This window comes from Odocoileus virginianus, unplaced genomic scaffold, assembly GCF_023699985.2.
Source record: "Odocoileus virginianus isolate 20LAN1187 ecotype Illinois unplaced genomic scaffold, Ovbor_1.2 Unplaced_Contig_2, whole genome shotgun sequence".
Lineage (NCBI taxonomy): Eukaryota > Metazoa > Chordata > Mammalia > Artiodactyla > Cervidae > Odocoileus > Odocoileus virginianus.
Genome location: NW_027224319.1, coordinates 462,034 through 481,680, shown reverse-complemented (window position 1 = coordinate 481,680; position 19,647 = coordinate 462,034). Strand labels below are relative to the sequence as shown.

Genomic DNA, 19,647 nt, shown 5'->3' with positions numbered 1-19,647 from the left:
GAACCAGAGAGTACGCTTGCAGTTGCAAAAGGCCCAAGAGTTTTGGAAGTAGTGACCCAAAGGGTTCTGTCTTGGGGGGGATGAGGGACATGCTTATTTTATTTCAAGAGGAGGGCACAAGGGTACCCACACTGCCTGCTGCTTCCTGGTGGGCACTGACGTCCGGGATGAGAGGCTGGAGAGGTCATGCCAGCATCCCCATCAACACCCCAGGAAATGTGCCTGCTGTTTTCCCCAGACCCTGGACCCCAGCTTTCCAACACCCCTCTGGCTACAGCTCCTGAATCCGGAAATTACATCAGCTGAATCACAGGTAAAATGAGGAAAACTCCAACCTGGTTTTATTTCAACAGGACAGAGGTTAGGAGAGGGAGACACTCAAAAACCACATCTTTCCCTGGACGCACCCACCCTCTGAGACACTGGATGCTTTGTCTGGAGACAGCTGGCCCAGGCCTTCCCATTGAAACGACTTCTCTTGCTTGGCTCTTTGACGCCCTCCCTGCGTCTACAGCTCTGGGCTGCTAGCTGCACTGGTGCCTGGTCCCAGGATGGCTAGGTCTGGCGGCACCTGGGCCACTCTAGTTGATGTGATAGATCTTGTGGGCATCGTAATAGGCGTAGGTCACGTAATTCATGTCCTTAATGGGCCACCAGCGGTCGGGGTGGTAGGTGGCCGAGTAGACGCAGGGCCGCTGTTGGACACAGCTGAAGATGGCCAGGCTCCGGTCCATGGTCACAGTGGGCAGGTAGAGCCGCAGCTTGTCCAGGAGGTGACCCGGCCAGAAGAAGTTGGGATGGGTTAGCTGCGGACCGCTGGGCTTCTCCTTCAGCTTCCTGGGGAAGGAGAAGACAGAGACAGTTGTCATGGAGACAGGGGGCAGCTGGGGCTCCTTCCCCAGCAGAGGCGCAGCACTGTGCTAAGCGCTCTAGTAGTCTGTTGTCCTGTCTGCCTCACCAGCAAGGACCCGGAGGCCTAGAGAGGCGAAGTCATTTCCCCAAGGCCACGCAGCTGGCAAGTGGCGGGGGGTGGGCTTGACTGCCAGTCGGCTGCCTCTAAATCCAGACTCTTAACGTGCACAGCACCTGTTCTATAGAGGCATTCAGAGGGCAGCCACTGGAGATAGCACACCTGGTGGGTCCAAATCTCTGCCCCACCACTTAATAGATCCGTGACTCGGAGCAAGGAAGCCAAGCTTTCTGTACAGCAGTTTCCTCGTCTGTGAAATGGGACTGCTAAGAGAAACTTCATAGGGCTGTGGAGAGGATTTACGTGAATTAACGAGTGGAGAGCAGCGTCTGCCTGGCACTCTTGTGTGCGCATGCATGCTAAGTCTCTTCAGTCGTGTCCGACTCTCTGCGACCCCATGGACTGTAGCCCGCCAGGCTCCTCTGTCTGTGGGATTCTCTGGGCAAGAATACTGAAGTGGGTTGCCATGCCCCTCTGCAGAAGATCTTCCCGACCTAGGGATCGAAGGCTCCTGCAGTGCAGGTGTATTCTTTACTGCTGAGCCCCCAGGGAAGCCCCTGGCGCTCCTAACAGTCACTCTACAGATCTTCAGCTCCTGAGCACTGAGTCCTGGGTGCTGGGTCTCATGGACCCTGCAATACTCGAGTCCCGGGTCCCTTCCTCCCACCTGCCCGCCCCCCGCCCCCCAGAGTTAGATGATCACTACAGACCTAGTGAAGTCCTCAAATTCCTTAAAATTGATTCTCTTGATTTTCTTTGGCATTTTCCTGGTGGAGGAGAGAGAGAGAGAGGTATCTTGTCAGGAGACAGGAAATCCAGGTCAGTGGGGCCTCAGGGAGTAAGTAGGTCAGGGTGACGGGGGCCCACCTCTCAGTCCAGACCAGAGCCCTGGAAAGAGAACTTCTTCCCCCTGGGCAGGGCCCTGACTCTGTCTGCCATGCTCCAATGGAATACACAGTGGACTGGAGTGTCTAGATCTCTGGCCCCTGTTGGGGAGGCAGACAGGACGGCAGCCCTGGGCTCCTAGCCTGGCTGGTTGGGTGACTTGGGACAAGTCAGTCCGCTTGTGGCGGCCTTGGGTTTCTTGTTCCCTGGCATGGAGACTTCTCAAGCCATTACGAGACATGCTCAGTCATCTGAATCCTTTTTGCGCCTGCGACTCCCATTTGCCCTCCAGAGCTGAATCCCGCCTTGAGGACAAGTGTGGTAAAAGCTAACGCCCCAAACCTGGAGCCTGGTAGACATCACTTAATCGCCGCAGCACTCTTTCCCAGCAAGCCTGCACCTGGCCTCGGAATCTTTGACAAGGCACGTTAAGGAGCCATGAAACCAGTCCACCCCCGCCCCGGGGGACCTCTATCCTATAACTGGGGCCTGTCGGAGCAGGACAGAAGTCACTTTCTCAGCTTCTTGAGGTTCATGGCTCGGGAACTGGTGGCAGCCACGCAGGGGATCAGAGGCCACTCTCTAGGTGACCAGCCGCCCAGCTCCCCCCGAGCTCTTCCCCGCCGGGGCTGTGGCTAGCGCCACCTGCAGGCGAAGCCCACTCCTACACTCGAGAATGGCCTGAAGGGATGGGCTATGACCATCAGTGCTCAGGCGCTAAGGGTCCTCACTGTGTGTGGGCAGAGCTGTTAGGCCCATTTTACAGATGAACATGCTGAGGTTCACTGAGCAAGGTAACTGTCCATTTGATCCCTGGTCTGTGATTTCCACTCAGCTCCACTGCTTCCCACCCCGGCTGTCTGGCCAGACCACCCGAGCAGGCATCTGGCAGCGATGGATGGTGTGGACAGGTCCTCAGCCCCTCCCCCGTCATGGGATCTGGTCAGCGGCCCCTTCTCCCCTCCCTCCCTCCACTCTGTAGTGCCCACCAAAGCTGGTTGGTAGCCTGCTCACCAGTCAGCTCCTGACAAAGGAGGGCATTCTCTTAGAGGGGACTTGGGCTGATCTGAGGGTCGGGGGAGGCCCCAGGGCAGAGTTCTTTTCTCCGGGAGGGGGTGTGCAAGCCCGCCTTTTGCTAGAGAAGGCAGAGGAGGGGTTGCCACCACTGTCCTTGGAAGGGGCCCTACACCCAGCCCACGATTCGTGAAGAGGCCTCCCCGGTTTCTCGAAGAAGTCCTTCTTTTTAACCTTTTCCAGAGACCGTAAGGTTGCGTAGGATGTAATCAGGAGGGCAGCTGCGTGGGGGTGAGGCAAGGAGGCTGGGGAGATGCGTGCAGGGGAGCACGCGGCCAGTCCGTGGGGATCAGGTGGGCTGGACATGCTGGGCAAGGACACAGACACCGGCCCATGACCCCCCGTAACTGCCCACCCCCCCCCCCCCAGCCACGGGCGTCAGTGGGCAGGGGCACAGGGTGGAGAGGAGGGGCTGACACTCAGCTTGTCGGGCTTCTGAGCCACAGGAACGGGCACGGCCTGGGGCTGGAGCGGGGCCAGGTTCGCTCTGAAGGGCTTGAAGTCTGAGTAGTAGCCTCCCGGCTGCCGGATTGGGCGCACCTGGTCCTTCTGGAAAATGATCTTGTCCCCTGGGTACATCAGGGCTGTGAGCAGGAGGAAAGACACGGCCTGTCAGCCCGAGACCCCTCCCCAACCCCAGCCTTTGGGGCTGAGGGGGGCTATATTTAAAACCAAATTCACATTCTTGTTTGAAAAGATTTTTCTTATATACTTTTTTTTTAACTTTTTTTTTTTTTTTTTGGTCTCCAGTGGCACATGGAGTCTTAGTTCCCTGATCAGAGATCAAACTCACAGTTCCCTGCACTGGAAGCTTGGAGTCTTAACCAATTAAGCCTCCAGGGAAGTCTCTTTACTTTTTATGTTTAAATGATGGTAGGTTCACAGCAAGTTGCAAAAAATAGTGCAGTGGGTCCGCAAGCCCTTCCCCAGCCCGCCCCCCCCCCCCCCCATGGTGGTGAGTGCGTCCTGGCAGCACGCTGTTGGGAAGTGGGGCTGGCAGGCTACCAGTCAGGGGATCAGAGATGAGGGCGCCTGTTCAGAACCAGGGCGGCGGTGGCCCCGAGGCCTGCAGGCGGGTAGGAGGGAGCGTGGCCCCACACCCTGCTCTGCGGGGGCGGCCTGGTCAGGAGTCCCTCAAGGAGGAAAGGAGGCCTCACCCCAGACGTCACTGGATTAACTTAGACTCGGTGGATGGTGGGTTTTCTCGTGCAGGAGAAGCGCTGGGGACCCCACCCTCCTGCAACTACTGAGCAGGGTTCGCCCCGGCATCTCCTGTTCTGGATACAGTGATGGAGGTTTACTCTCCAGGTTATTAATTTTTTTTAAGGTGTTTTCGTTTGTTTTTTTTTAGTTGGTGAATCAACTACAGTTTATTGCTTAGAATGCCCCCTCTCCTTATCTGGCCAACACAAATTTATTTCTTTATTTACATGATCTATTTTGGCTGAGAGGCTTGTGGGATCTTAGTTTTCCGACCAGGGATGGAATCCATGCCCCTTGCTTTGGAAGCTCAGCATCTTAACAACTGGATCACCAGGGAAGTCCATGATTTTATTATTATTATTATTATTATTGATATTTATTTATTTGGTGGCACCAGGTCTTAGTTGCGAGGGAATTTCAATCTTTAGCTGCAGCATCTGGGATCTAGTTCCCCAACTAGGGGTCGAACTCAGGCCCCTGCACTGGGAGCATGAAGTCTTAGCCACTGGACCACCAGGGAAGTCCCAGGTTTTTCATGTTGGTTATTTGGGTGGAGGGCAGGGATTGCACAGGTGAGAAGGGAGAGGAGGGAAGGGGGAGATGGGCAACGTCAACATTTTTAAAAGGTTTACATGATTTTTAAGCTACATTTTTTAATGTATATACATATAGAACTTTTAAAAAATGACTTATAGAACTAATCCATGTGAATAGCAAATAAATAAGAAAAAGAGATTTGTGAAAGGACAGTCGTTAAATATCATTGGTGGTCAACTCAGGCTGGGGGATTTTGTTTGGATTTGTTTTCAAAAATGTAAATGAGCAAGATTTATCTATAAAATTAGGGGGAGCAGAACAATAAAGCTATATTCAGTGGGAATATATTCAGTGGGAGGGTAAATGCCTTGATGTTTTAGAGGTCTGGCCCATGAACTTGAGGCCTGGGGTCTGAGCCCACCAAGCTGTAGCCTCAGCACAGACCTGGAAGTGCAGGTCTCTGTCATGGACAGCCAACAAACAGTGGCCAGGACAGTGGCTAGAGATGGACTAGCGTCTTTTCCACTTGGACCAGTCAGAAGCAAACGGAAGCCCACCCACAGATGCTCCTATGTGCCCATGAGTGAGGGATCCTACAGACACGTGAAACTCAGCTGTGTGCAGGCCCAGGAGTCAGCAAAAGCCGGTGGTGGAGAGAATCAGAAAAGCCTCGATCCTCTGGTGCGGACAGACCAGCCGGCACATCTAGGGGCAAGACCTAGCCTGCAGGAGCAGTTGTGTGCCTGGGAATCCTGCCTCTGTTTTAGAACACTTGCAGCCCCACCGCGCGCCAAGCCCAGGTGATCTGGGAGCATGAGACTCCCCGAGGAAGGAGGGAGGAAGGATGATTTCGTGAGAAGTCAGGGTCGAGAGCTGTGGGGTCACCTGCTGTATCTCTGCCCTTCCAACCCAGACAGCATCAAGTGGCTGCCCAAGCGAGGGCCGTGCAGCTTGTGCGGGAGACAGTGACCATTTAGGCTGGCTGGCCTGTGTTCCTGAAGGCCGTTGACCACTTCCTCCTGTATAGACCTGTTATGGCCTGACTTGTATTCCCCCAAATTCATATATTGAAGCCCTGACCCTTAGAATTTGTATTTGGAGATGAGGCCTTTCAAGAGGTGATAAAGCTAAAATGAAGCCACTAAGGCAGGCCTGCATCCAGTCTGACTGGTGTCCTTAGCAGAGGAAATCTGGACACAGAGACAGCAGGGGCGCATGTGTGCACGGAAACGACCGTGTGAATAGACAGCCAGACGGTGACTATCTGGAGGCCATGGAGAGCGATCTCAGAGGACACGAACCCTGCCAGCACCTTGATCTTGGACTTTCCAGCCTCCACAATGGTGAGAAAATACCTCTCTGCTGTGTAAGCCCCTGTCCATGGTGTTTTGTTACAGCGGTTCTACCAAACTAATACAAGACCCAAGGCCCTCTACACTGAGCGTGTGTTTCCCCTCCCAGGGGGGAAAATAAGGAAACCACCAACTGTGACTGTTAACTCTTGTTCCCAGGGAAGTCAGGGCACTTTCCGTGTGTCCCTTTATCAGAAAACTACAGCCCAGTAGGGCCACAGCTCCTTCCTGCAAGGTTCCTACAGGAAAACCTCTGCCCTCCAGTGCAGCAGCGACCAGCCATTAAATACGTACTTCATAAATGTGGGATGCCAGCATCATTACATGGTCATCAGGGGCCTATGGGGCCACTCCTCTGCCCCATGTCTCAGAAGCACGCAGTCCCCCCAGGAGTGGAGGGTTCAGATCTGCTTGGATACATGGGAACACAGGTCCTGCCCCAAGCAGAGGGCAGGACCAGTGCCAGAGCTCAGGGTTGAGATCTGTGGGCCCAGCAGAGGGCAAAGGGCTTCCGCAGAACCCGTCTCCCGATGCATTCTTCCCTCCGTGTGGCAGAGGCACGGAGGAACAGGCCTGGCCGAGACGAGTGGGTTTGAAACACTCCACGTGTCCTCGCGGTTACCTCTCCCAGCCAGGCTTCCTGTCCGAAATCGCCTACTCTAATAAGCAAACTAATTCATACTTAGGAATAACAAAATAGTTTCCCTTTATCGTGCAATCACAATTCCCAAGGACAAAAGCATATTTGTAAAAAAAAAAAAAAATCAGACATAAATATTAAATGAAACAATGCATTGTCTGCAAGTCTCATTCTTCAACCATCTTTTCCCTGATGCTACAATAGTTTTATCTGCTTAAGGAAATGGCTCTTATTGTCAGTAAATGTGAATACCAAATAATTATGATATAACTACATCATTTCATCTTAACAACTGCCTTTTGAGGTCTTCAAGTTCCTTTTTTTAGGAAACATCACATGCACAGATTCACTCTTATAACACCGATGTATTTCCTACATCGACAGGATAGTCGGTGCTCATTCGGGACTGTTTCTCCTGGCTCACCGCTGGCTCCCTCACCTGGAACTCCAGTCCTGATGCTCCCTTCCCTAGGCTGGGGAACGGGGACTCCGGGCCTATGGAGCACAGTGTGGGCCCTGCAGGGCTGGAAAACCCTCTCACAGCGAACCAGGGGACTTCCCTGGTGGCGCAGGGGACAGGAATCTGCCTGCCAGTGCAGGGGACAACGGGTTTGATCTCCGGTCTGGGAGGATCCCACGTGCTGCGGAGCATCTAAGCCCGTGCTCCTCAGCGGCTGAGCCTGAACCGGGGAGCCAGTGCTTCACGAGTGAAACCGCCGCCCTGAGAAGCCCGTGCGCCGCCACTAGAGGGCAGCCCCCGCCCCCCGCACCTGGTGACAGAGCCCCAAATAAATACAAGCGAACCCGGCGGGGCTGTTCTTCCCCCCGCCCCGCTTCTCCGCCGCGTCCCCGCGGTGTGGTTGGGTGCTCGTCGGCTGGGGAAGGACAAGCCTCAGGTGGCTGCCCCCCTGGCCCCCCGCTCGGGCCCCTCGTCACCTTCCCAGCGGCCCCCGAGGCCCGCACCTCTCATGAGGATGTCCTCGGTCAGCGGGAGGCCGTGCGCCTCGCAGACCTTCCAGCACTGCAGGTAGACCAGGAAGGTGTCCACGCGGGACCTGTTGAGGATGCCCTCCATCTCCCCGTGGACGGTGGTCGGCAGGCAGTGCTCGTCGAAGTGCTTGTCCCCGCTGCGCACCAGGCGGCACTGCTCCGTGTAGTGGATGGAGGGGAGGGCCAGCTGTGGGAAGAGCGGAGGCGGGCACTCACCCCTCCTCGCCTCCCTCCGGGCCCAAGGCAGACGCGGAGCCTCAGCCGCCTCTGCCCCCAGGCCCCGTGAGTGCAGGTGTTGACGCCAGCCACTCGGAGGAAAAATCACCCGTGGTCACGGTGACCCCTGAATAACGTGTGAATGGTCCCGGCACAAGGTTCTGTGGGCACGGCTCCTTACACAGAAGCGCACACGCGACCGTAGACACGCACAGAAGGCCCCGTGCGTGCGTGCTAAGTTGCTTCAGTCCTGTCCCAACTCTTTGCGACCCCACGGACTGTAGCCCACCAGGCTCCTCTGTCCGTGGAATTTTTCCCGGCAAGAATACTGGAGTGGGTTGCCATTTCCTTCTCCAGGGGATCTTCCCGACTCAGGGACTGAACCTGGGTCTCCTGCATTGCGGGCAGATTCCTTACCATCTGAGTCCCCAGGGAGGCACCTAGAACAGTGCATGACGCATCACAGGCTCTCAATAAATATTTATCGGGCGAATTAACTCATCCCGTCACTTCTCCCTTCCTTCACTCGACGTGTGTTTCTGGAGTGCCTACTCAGTGCCAGGCCCCAGGCCAGGTTCTTGGACTCCAGCTGTGATGCATGTGCAGTCCTGGCCTCAGGATTCAGTCATGATTCAACAGTTGGAGGAAGGGAACTCGGTACTTTCAGAAACATGCTATCAACTCATCTTATCAGAAAGCTTGAGAGGCAGGTGTTGTTCATACACACAGAAGAGGGAGCGAGGAGGTAAGGAAGCCGGGACCCCCAGAGCTCCCCCGGCCAGAAGCTGGGGCACGTGGGCAGGTGGGCCCGGCCTGCCCGCTCCCTGGGCCCCGTCCCTCCCCTGTCGGCGGGGGCACCTTGCTCTGCCGCTTCCTGTCTCGGTAGTGTTTGCCCACGTCTTCCATCTCCTCTAGCGTCATGGGCCGTGCCTCCATCTCCGTGTCGACCACGGGCACCGTCAGCAGGTCCATCTTGGGAGCCTCTGGGGATACATTCGCCTTCTGCTTCGGGGCGGAGCTGCCGTCCCTGGACGATCTGGGATCTAGGGGCGGAGGGAAGAGGCGGAGGAAGGGGGAGCTGAGAGGGTGCCCGGCCACGGAGCCCATCAGGCAGTGACCAGTGTCACCGAGCGGGCACCTAGAAGGCGCCCCTTCCTCCGGCGCCTCTGTGGCCTCCTCCTCCCTCTCCCGAACCCGGCCCAGCCTTCCTGGCGCCACTCCCACCCTCTAGCATCCTGCTTTTCCAGGCCTGCTTCAGGCCTCTGCGGCCTGGGGCAGAAATGAGATCGTGGCCCTGCCGCCTTCTAGATCTCAGGCTGTGGCCAGGCGGTCAGCCTCTCTGAGCATCAGCTTCCCCCCTGCATGGGGAGCGGCGGAGGCAGATACGTACTCTCTGTTGCCGTGGTCAGGGTGCTTTGCTGCTGAGCCAAAGACCACTGCTTGTAGGTGCTGGCCAGGTTATCCATCGTGATGCTGTTGTGCTTCCCCAGAGAGCTGAGGTAGATCACAATGTCCTCCACCTCCTGGCTTTTCAGAGGGACTCTAATCTGAGGAGACAAGAGAAGCCCCCAAGCGGGCAGCCTCGCTCCAGACGTCCTGCTGGGATGGCCAAGGCCTTGCCAGCCTGGCCCCGCCTCCCCGTCGAGTTTCATCCTCAGCCGCCCCCAGCTCACATCCAGGGTCCCTGTGAAGGAACTCAGAGCCTCTCCCCGGGGCCCTGCACATTTCTCACCCTCTGCCTTTACTCAGGCGATTCCCACTTTCTGCCTGAACAGCTCCCATCCCTCCTTCCAAACCCCGGTCCAGCCGTGTCCCCATCTTTGCAGAGGCCGTTACTTCTCCCTCTGGCCTCCCTGCCTACTCCATTCCAATCTCAGCCTTCCTGTGCCGGACTGGAAGGAGGATCTCACATCTGTCATCCTGGTCCGTGAGGGACACAGAGGCCTCCCTTAACTGAAGTAAAATAGAGTAGGAAATCTGATGCCTGGGACTCTTTTAAGGGTGAGGGCAACTTTGGAGAAATACAATACTTGCCAGCAATACTGAATATTCAAGAAAAAACAGTGTGAAAGGAAATGTATCTTTGCCAGCTTCTTTACATGCTGAGCTTTACTTAAAGATGATCAGAACTCACCTGGTGCTAAAGGATTTAGTGTTTGATCTTTTTGATGACGTTGATTAAGGACCCTTTATTTTTTGTTTAAAATGCTTTGAAATGTTAAGATAACTACATGGCATAAAATGAAAGTGTAAATCTGCTGGTGATTTAAGACTGAAAAAAGTGTAGTATTCCCTTTCTTTCCTAAAGTTTTTTTAAAGGTATCATGTATTCAAAATATATAAAAGCTTAAGTCACCCAGACCAGGAGTCAGCAAACTTTTTCTAGAAAGGGCCAGATGGTAAGTATTTTAGGCTCTGAGCCATGTGGGTCTCTGTCATCACTACTCAACTCTGCCCTCCTGGCATGAGAGCAGCCATGATGACGCATAGACAAATGTGTATGGCTGTGTTCCAATAAAACTTTATTGACAAAAAAACAGGAGACCACTTGGATCGACTTCTGGGGCATAGTTAGCAGAGCTCTGCTAGAACAACAGGACTTTATGTGATGATGGGAAGGTGCTGTGTCTGGGGGGTCCAGCAGCAGAGCAACTGCTGAGCACTCCAACTGTGGCCATTGTGCCTGAGGAACTGGAGTTCTGGTTTTATTTATTTACAATTAAACTGAATTTTTTAATAACCTGTCAAGGTGTGGTCCAAGGACCCACACCGTGGGCACTGCTGGGAGCTTGTTAGCATGCAGACTCCTGAGGGGGCTACCCTGCTGGTCCAGCGGTTAGGACTCCCTGCTTCCACTGCTGGAGGCCCAGGTTTGATCCCTGGTCAGGGAACTAAAATCCCATAAGCTGCGTGGTGCCTCTCCCCATCAAAAAAAAAGAAGGCAATATCTTGGGACCCCCACACAGAGGTACTGGGACAGAAGCTGCATTTAACAATACCCCTATGTGAGTCACATGCCAGTGATGGTTCCAGAAGTTCTAGAAGGTTCTAAAGGCAGGACTGAAGATCCAGCTGTCTCTGTGCTCAGTTCTGGGGTCTCACTGGCAAGACAGTGATTCCCTAAGCAGCAGGCTGGTTACAAGGCTGGCTCTACAGACTTCCCACTCAGGTAGGGCCTTTCAAGGTCAGACTGGGGCAAGGTGGCCTTAGGGGTCTGATGGGGGCCTCAGGTTAAGCCACATATTCCAATCTGGCTTTACATGTAATATGGGGGAGAGTCAGAGCAGGACTGGGGATAGCATAGTGGGGCTGTGGAGGTACATGGGCACCCCGACCCCTCCTCAAGCCAGCAGGGGTGGGGGAGGCGCTTACCGTCTTGAGAACCACGATGAACTCCTCCCTGGAGATCTGGTGCTCGCCCCGGTCCACCTTGCGGAACAGCTCCAGGATCTTCATCTTGTGGCAGTGCAGGTGGGAGAACAAGGTCGACAGGGCGGGGGGTCTGGGCAGTTGGAGCTGCGGCACCTGCCGGCGGGAGGGTCGCTGGCTTTTCTTCTGAAAGAGGCAAGAGAAGGGGGCAGAGGGGAGCATTCAGGAGACACCACAGAGCTGGGTCCCCAGATTTAGAAACAGGAAAGACAGAGGCCGAGCCAAGCCACCCAGACAGCAGGGTGGAAGGCAAAGGGCGCAGGCTTCCGTCAGGCGCATCCTGCCACAGGAGGCCTGGGCCGCTTGGCTTCTCTGAGCCTCCAAGTTCACATCAGGCACAAGAGGTTTGGACAAAATGAGAACTAGAACTTCATGCTTATCCCCATCTCTCCTGTCAGACCAGTCACTATTATAATCCCACTGGGCCCTCAGTGCATCAAAATATGAGCCCCTGCCTGAAGCCACCTGGAGCCTCTGCTTCCCCCACTTCCCAGCCTCTGGCCCCCCCGGGGCCTCCCGCCTGGAATACCTCTCCCTTTTCTGTCAGAATCCTACTGCTCCTCCCTTTCCAGGTAAACGGGAATACAGTCAGCCCTCCATGTCCATGGACTCTACATCCATGGATTTAAAAACTCCAGAAAGTTCCAAAAAGTAAAGCTTGAATTTGTCATGGCTGTCAACAGTTTATGTCATACTTAACATGATATTTATAACTATTCACATGACCTTTACATTATATTAGGTACTCTAAGTCATCTAGAGATGATTCAAATGTAAGGGAGGATGCTTGTGAGTTATATGCAAATACTCTGCCCTTTTATATGAGGGTCTCGAGCATCTTCAGATGGTGTTATCTGTGGGATACCCCCCAACAGATAGCAGGGTCAACTACTTAGGAATACTGTTCCTTTAGTGTAGTGGAGCCCTTGACAGTTTACAAAAGGCCTTTTTGTTCCCTAGCTTACAGCTCCTCAGCAGCCTGGAGTCTATTAGTGGCCTGGAGTCAACTGCAGAGGCATTAATCTCTTGTGTCTGCCTCCCCCACTAACGTGAACACCCTGGGAGCAAAACCACGTCTTACTCAGCTACATTCCCCACCTCCTATGCTTGTAATGAACAAAGGCCCCAGCCCTGTGCAAGCAGGCAGTAATGGTTTGCTGAATGGAAAAGAAGGATGCCATGAATTCGATATTAGGTGTTAGCTTTCCTTTTTACAAATGAAGAAACAGGCTCAGAGAGGTGAAGTGACTTGCCTAGGGTCACACAGCAAGCAAGCAGTGGATTTCTAACCCAAGTCCTGTGCTTATACCTAGAGGCTGGGCTGCTGGCAGGAAAGGGTATGTGAGAACCACGAAAGCTGGGTTTTGACTATGATTATACCAAAGACCGACTCTGAAGTTTGGGGGCTAACCCAAATGAAACCAGTAATTCTGCAATAATAATAAAAATGACAAACATTGAACGAGGGCTCACTATACGCTCAGCATGTCTCAGGCACCCTATACATAATCCATTTGGATTTTGCAGCAACCATGGGAAGCAGGCACAATGGTTCTCCCCATTTAACAGTTGAGGAAACTGAGGCCCAGATCATATGGCTAGGAAGTAGCAGAGCTGGGTTTAAACCCAAGTTATCTGACCTCTTATGCCAGCTTTACCTGAACTGGGAGAATTTTCAGGTGTCTGTGTTGGATGCATTTGGAAGATGAGGGCTCTGACTACTGACTGCCAGTTACTATCCCTATGAGCTTGGACAATGTATGGCCTCACTGAGCTTCTGTCTTCATATTTATAGAGGGAACAATATGTATAATATGCACAGATTCATATACAAATGTTGTAAAATGTTTTCTTAGAAAGGAAAAGATTTATAAGATTTCCTTCCAGTCTCACAACTGTGATCCTCACAATAGCCCTGTGAACACATGGCGGGTGTGTGTGTGTGTACGTGTGTGTGTGTGTGTGCTCAGTTGCATCTGACTCTTTGTGACCCCACAGACTGCAGCCCGTGGGCTCCTCTGTCCATGGGATTCTCCAGGCACAAATATAGGAGTGGGGTGCCATTCCCTTCTCCAGGGCATCTTCCTGACTCAGGGATGGAACCCGGGTCTCCTGCATTGCAGGCGGATTCTTTACTGCCTGACCCAATAGGGAAGCCCAACAAGAGATCACAAGTACCCCCCTTTTTCAGGACTTCTGTCCCAGGACTCCCCTGGACTGGGAGTGGGGATGGTAGGGGTTAGGGTGAGAGATCCCCACCCTTCCTAATCTGAGGGAATGAGTGACAGCAAGCCCCTAACACCCAAAGTGTCTGCGCCTGGCAAACGGGGCTGCTCACCGCGGTGTCCCTGCTCATGACCAGCTGGCTTGGCAGCCGAGCCACGTGCCGAACCTTGTGGATATCACGTAGGACCTTAGCCTCGGACAGCGTGAGGCTGGCCTTGTTCTGCAGCCACCTCTCGACGTTGCCGAAGGATTCCAGGTCTTCCCGCATCTTCAGCCTCTTTCTGAGCCACGCCCTCGGGTCCTCCGGCTGTTCTTGGATGTCGACTTCCGGGGCCTTGGGGCTGGGGGTGGGCTCCGTGGGAGTCTGGGGTTGGGGCGTTGGGCGGACGGGCCTCGGAGCCTCCTTCTGCGGCAGGATGATGACCCGCCGGCGGCTCCTGGGCAGCTGGAAGTCCTCCTGCTTGAACTGCTTGAAGCAGTGGGCGATGACTGCTTCAGGGTTGAACACCGGCTCCTTGCTGGCATTTTCATCGTCAGACAAGGACTTAGACTGGTAGAACCCTTGGAGGAAGAGGGTTAGAAGGTGAGTTCCTATCAGGACGAGGACCAAAGGAGTCAGGAAGGAGAAATGCTTCAGCGCCGGGCTGTGTGTCAGGGAGCCTGGCTTCCAGGCCTGACTTAATTGTTGCCTTGCGATGATGGTGAAAATACTTAGATCTAGCGCGACTGGGCACTCTCCGCGCCAGGCACTGTGCTAAGGGATTTCTGTGCTTTCTCATGGAACCCGTCTTAGGTTCTAATCTTACTCCACCTGACTCTGCCTGTACCTTACTCGTTGGCCATCAGAATGACCTTTTTTAAATGCCATTCTGATGGTCTGAACATTAGAGGCAGCCTAGTGCTGGGAAGAGCCGAGGCTTTGCAGCCAGAGTGCTCTGGCCTGAGTCCTAGCCCAGCTGCTTATGGGCAGCATGACCTCTTATTCTTTCTGGGTCTCAATCTCTTCATCTGTAAAATGGGATAATAATGGTACCTGCCTTACTGTGTGGTAGAGATGCTTACAATCCAGTTTATTCATAATGCTCAAGCATGCTCAGTCATGTCCAACTCTTTGTGACCCCCCGGCCCTCCATGGACTGTCGTCTGCAAGGCTCCTCTGTCCATGGGGTTTCCCAGGCGAAAATACTGGAGCGGGTTGCTACTTGCTCCTCCATGGGGTCTTCCTGATCCAGGGATCGAGCTCAAGCCTCCTACACTAGCGAGTAAATTATTTGCCGCTGAGCCACCAGGGGAGCCCTTGGTTGATGGTTATCTTTTCCAGTACACTGTGAACCAGGGTCTCATCTCTCTCGTTCCCTGCTGGAGTCCCAGTGCCTCCATGGTGCCAACATACACTGGGAACTCAGCAGATATTTGGCGGTTGTTGTTCAGTTGCTCAGTCGTGTCCAACTCTTTGTGACCCCATGGACTGCAGCACGCCAGGCTTCCCTGTCCTTCACCATCTTCCGGAGCTTGCTCAAACTCATGTCCATTGAGTCGGTGATGCCATCCAACCATCTCATCCTCTGTGTCCCCTTCTCCTCCTGCCTTCACAAGTCTTTCCCAGCATCAGGGTCTTTTTCAGTGAGTCAGCTCTTCACATCAGGTGGCCAAATTATTGGAGCTTCAGCCTCAGCATCAGTCCCTCCAATGGATATTTGGGGTTCATTTCCTTTAGGACTTCCTTGTGGCTCAGATGGTAAAGTGTCTGCCTGCAATGTGGGAGACTCAGGTTCGATTCCTGGGTTGGGAAGATCCCCTGGAGAAGGAAATGACAACCCACTCCAGTACCCTTGCCTGGAAAATCCCATGGACAGAGGAGCCTGGTAGGCAACAGTCCATGGGGTCACAGTCGGACACCACTGAACGACTGCACTTTCCTTTCCTTTAGGATAGACTGGTTTGATCTCCCTGCAATCCAAGGGACTCTCAAGAGTCTTCTCCAATGCCACAGGTCAAAAGCACCAATTCTTCAGTGCTAAGCCTTCTTTATGGTCTAGCTCTCATATCCATATGACTACTGGAAAAACCATAGCTTTGACTAGACAGACCTTTGTTTGGCAAAGTAACATCTCTGCTTTTTAATATGCTGTCTAGGTTGGTCATAACTTTTCTTCCAAGGAGCAAGCATCTTTTAATTTCATGGCTGCAGTCACCATCTGCAGTGATTTTGGAGCCCCCCAAAATAAAGTCTGTCACTGTTTCCACTGTTTCCCTATCTATTTGCCATGAAGTGATGGGACCAGATGCCATGATCTTAGTTTTTGAATGTTGAGTTTTAAGCCAGCTTTTTCACTCTCCTCTTTCACCTTCATCAGAGGCTCTTTAGTTCCTCTTCACTTTGCTAAGTGAGTGAATTATAAGTGGATGGACCTAAGAAGTTGGCACCATGATTATACCCATTTCATAGATTAAGACACTGTGCTCAGAGAGGCCAGAGGACACACAGTTGATTAGCAGCAGAGGTGGGACATGAACTTTGGCTTTCCTGGCCCCAGAGCTCAGCTCTTAGCCATTTCTTGATATTACTCCAGGCTGTGACCTAATCCCACTGAGTCTCAATTCTTTAACTAAATTGACAAAAACTCTGCTCTAGCAACCTTCCAAAACTGTTACGAAGAGCAAATGAATAACAGGTGTGGGAATGTTCTAAAATTCAGAAGGAACAGAACATTATTATGAAAAAAATCTTGTCACCTGTTACATCATTTTCCTGCTAGAATGAAAACTCTCCTGCTTAAAACTTTTCTGTTACTCCCAGCTGCCTCCAGGATAAAGTTCAATCTCCTTAACATGGCCCCACCTGTCGCACCAGCCCCTGCCAACCCCTGCCCAATCTCTCCAGTGCTTCCTCCTCTTCCCTGCTTCCTCACCTTGTATTGGTTCCCAAGCTAACCTGACTGTGGTTCCAAGGTACCCCCTTCTGCCCTTGCCCCCCTTTCTGTCTTTGGAATGCAGTTCCCTCTCCCCTGCTCACTTGGTCACTCCCTACTTGGCCTCAGAGGCTCAGCTCAGGCATCACCTGTCCCCAGAAGCATCCCAACCCCTCCCTCCTGCCCCTCTGGGTCCCAGAGCCCCCAAGCTTAGCCCCCTCATAGCATTTACCATATTTTTCTTGATGCCGATACTTTTCCCCAACAGCCTGTGAGTCTCCCAACGGTAAGAACTGTGTCTTACTTCCTGTGAATCCCCGGTACCCAGCCTGGCACAAAGTGAACAGTCAGTACAGTTGTTAAGTCTCTTTACGATGCACATGTGTTCCTTTCATAGTCAGAAAATAATTAGACTATGTATACATTAATGTGGACAGAAGTAAGCACTTCTCAACAACCCATGTATTATTTCTTTGACAACAAGATGCTGGGTTCGACTGAGAATGTAGTCATTCATCCAACCAGCATTTATTGAGAACTGCCCAATGCTTTTTACAAATCTCTCCCTGAATTTCATCCTACCTCTCTGACTACTTACTCTTGGGCCTCTGTTTCCTATCCACTGCTAAAAAGTCGATGGCTTCCAGGTTTACACTTGGGTGACCTTGTGTTTTTTTTTTCAAACAATCTCCTCCACTCTCATTTCTCTGGCCCCCCATATGCAGAGGACTCTCACACCAATATTTATGACTTGGAATTAGCTCTGACTCTACATACAAGTGGAGAAGAAAAATGGCAACCTACTCCAGTATTCTTGCCTGCAGAATCCCATGAACTGAGGAACGTGGTGGGTTTCCATCCATAGGGTCACAGAGTCGGACACGACTGGAGCGATTTAACATTCTACCTACACCTGCCCCCAAAGCACCTCAACTTGTATGGCTGACAAAGATCTCAAACTCAACCAAGACTGAACTTATCTCCACGTCCCTGTCTACTCTTCTGGGAGGTTCCTCATCTCTGTAGAAAGCACCTCCATCTGCCAGTCAACTTGGCTACCAACCTGAGTGTCAACCTTGATCGCTCTTCCCAAGTTCTCTCTCTAATCAGCCCCCAAGTCCCTGAAGTCCTCTCTCGCCTGGCGCCTTTCCCTAGCCTCCCGGGTTCTTTGGCCAGGGTATTTGGGACAGCTTCCCACTCCCAACATTCCGAGTCTGCCAATTCACTTCTGCATTTGCTGATGCTCCCCATCTGATCCCATTATTCTCATTAGCTTCTCCATCTCCTGGCTCCCAAGATCTCTCAGGATCTCATCCCCTCTGACCCCTCTCACCACTCATCTTCAGCAGCACTTAAACTCTGAGCAGTTTTCTGAAGACACCATGTCTCTGGGCCTCTGTGCATGCTCTTTCCCTGGTCTGGAAGGCCTATCCTCCTCTTCCTGGCTTGGAGGACTCCGTGTAAAGATCTCTTCCAGGACCGTGTAAGCATTCCCCGTCTCCCCCGCCTCCTCTGCCCTTAGCAGATCTCTTACTCCTGGGTGTCCCCCTTGGACCCAGTATTCATCCCTTTTTCTGGGCTTATCCATATATCTGTCATTCACCTCTAAAGTTGTGGTGCTGATCAAGGACAGCAGGCTACCGGGCAAAGTTTGAAGACTGGTGTTCTTTTCCATGCCGCTTTTCCACTACTGAATGTACTAAAGTCTGGTGAGGAAGCAGGGACAGTCCAGAGGGCTTGGACACCTTTCCCAGGCACATGGGTTGGGCCTCTGGTTCCAAACCAAGGCGACTCGGCCTGCTTCTCTAGCCCTGGCCCGGAAATCTGAGAAACACGCATGACCTGCCCCCGACTCCCTGGCAACCCCGCACCCAGAGAAGGGACGGCACAATGGGATACCCGTCCACTCGGGGGTTGAGGGCTTCCCGGAGGTGGCGTCGATTCCCGGGAGCTTAGGGTGAGCTTACGGAGCAGCGACCGGAACGCAGCCTCGTACTCTTCATTAGAGTCTTCCATGGTCTTGGCGCGGGGAGCTGGCGCTGGAGAGCGCGTGTAAATGGGTGTGTGTGTGTGTGTGCTTGCGCGGGAGTGTGGGGTATCTGAAAAGCAGTAATAACCAAGTTTGCAAGAGACCCGGGACCTGCGGAGCTTGGACGCGACTGTTGCCAGGACTACGGACGCCCCGCGCTGATTGGCTGTGCGCCGCCACGTGGCGGGAGGCCCGCCGGGAGGGGACTCGCCAGGCCTGGAGTCCGGGAGAGGCAGCCTGGCTCCAGGCAAGGGTCCTGGGAGGGGCCGGGAGTAAATGGTGCAGAGCCTCTGGCTCCGCAAACAAACAAACAGAAACCCCGTTGGATTTCTTAGATTGGCCCGGTGGCCCCTCAATCTGGAGTAATAAATCAATCCCTGGTTTCCCCCTAAATCGTAGGGACTCCAGCAGGTCTCCACCTGCGTAGAACACGCCCTCCCTCCTCCAGACAGACCCCTAGTGAATCCTGGACAATAGAGGCAGTGTTTTCGCTATGCTCGGTCCCCGAGATACACAGCGCTGTTGCAGGAAGGGGGACCCCTTCCAGGGTCTGAAACTGGGCTCTTGTCTAACACTCGGAAATGAATTGTCCGAGGAGACACATGTGCTGACAAAGCAAGAGGTTTTATTGGGAAAGGGCGCCCAGGCGGAGAGCAGGAGGGTAAGGGAACCCAGGAGAACTGCTCTGCCATGTGGCTCACAGTCTCAGGTTTTATGGTGATGGGATTAGTTTCCGGGTTGTCTTTAGCCAACCATTCTGACTCAGAGTCCTTCCTGGTGGCGCACGCCTTGTTCAGCCAAGATGGATGCCAGAGAGAAGGATTCTGGGAGGTGGTCGGACAGGTGGTGTCTCCTTTTGACCTTTCCCGAACTCTTCTGGTTGGTGGAGGCTTATTAGTTCCCTGTTCCTTACCAGGACCTCCTGTCATAAAACAACTCATGCAGATGGTTACTACGGTGCCTGGCCAGGGTGGGCGGTTTCAGTCAGCGTGCTTCCGGTAACGGTGCCATGCTTTGGAATAATAGAACCTGAGGAACATTGGGTTGGCCAAAAGGTCGCTCGGGTTTTTCCATAGGATCTGAGGGAGAAACCCGAAGGAACTTTCTGGCCAACCCAAAATTGGACCTGTCCACTGGATAGGCAAAAGGTGGTCTTGTTCAAACAATGGAATATATATTAGTCA

General features: G+C 53.2%; 1 protein-coding gene and 1 long non-coding RNA gene across 2 annotated transcripts in view; one reads left to right on the top strand and one right to left on the bottom strand.

The window, feature by feature from the left end:
• Nucleotides 1-319: 319 nt before the first annotated feature.
• EFCAB12 (EF-hand calcium binding domain 12) lies at nucleotides 320-18,581 on the bottom strand. The gene is made up of 10 exons (XM_020872548.2): nucleotides 18,038-18,581; nucleotides 16,667-16,763; nucleotides 13,635-14,083; nucleotides 11,240-11,422; nucleotides 9,258-9,414; nucleotides 8,726-8,910; nucleotides 7,625-7,838; nucleotides 3,354-3,513; nucleotides 1,681-1,737; nucleotides 320-837 (listed from the first exon to the last, which is right to left on the bottom strand). The coding sequence occupies exons 1-10, from the start codon at nucleotides 18,107-18,109 to the stop codon at nucleotides 582-584; spliced, it is 1,830 nt and encodes a 609-aa protein (XP_020728207.2). The 5' UTR covers nucleotides 18,110-18,581; the 3' UTR covers nucleotides 320-581.
• LOC110124145 (uncharacterized) overlaps nucleotides 10,917-19,647 on the top strand; it is a 13,644-nt gene continuing 4,913 nt past the window's right edge. The window contains exon 1 of the long non-coding RNA XR_002309673.2: nucleotides 10,917-11,036. This is a non-coding gene — a long non-coding RNA (uncharacterized lncRNA). The remainder of the gene's footprint in view (nucleotides 11,037-19,647) is intronic.

Coding starts and splice junctions, on each gene's coding strand:
- EFCAB12 (XM_020872548.2), bottom strand. CDS start 18,109: ATGGAAAAGAACACCAGTCTTCAAACTTTGCCCGGTAGCCTGCTGTCC. Junction 8,911..9,257: donor CCTGACCACGGCAACAGAGA/GTACGTATCTGC, acceptor CTCCGCCCCTAG/ATCCCAGATCGTCCAGGGAC. Junction 7,839..8,725: donor ACAGGAAGCGGCAGAGCAAG/GTGCCCCCGCCG, acceptor CTCTTCCCACAG/CTGGCCCTCCCCTCCATCCA.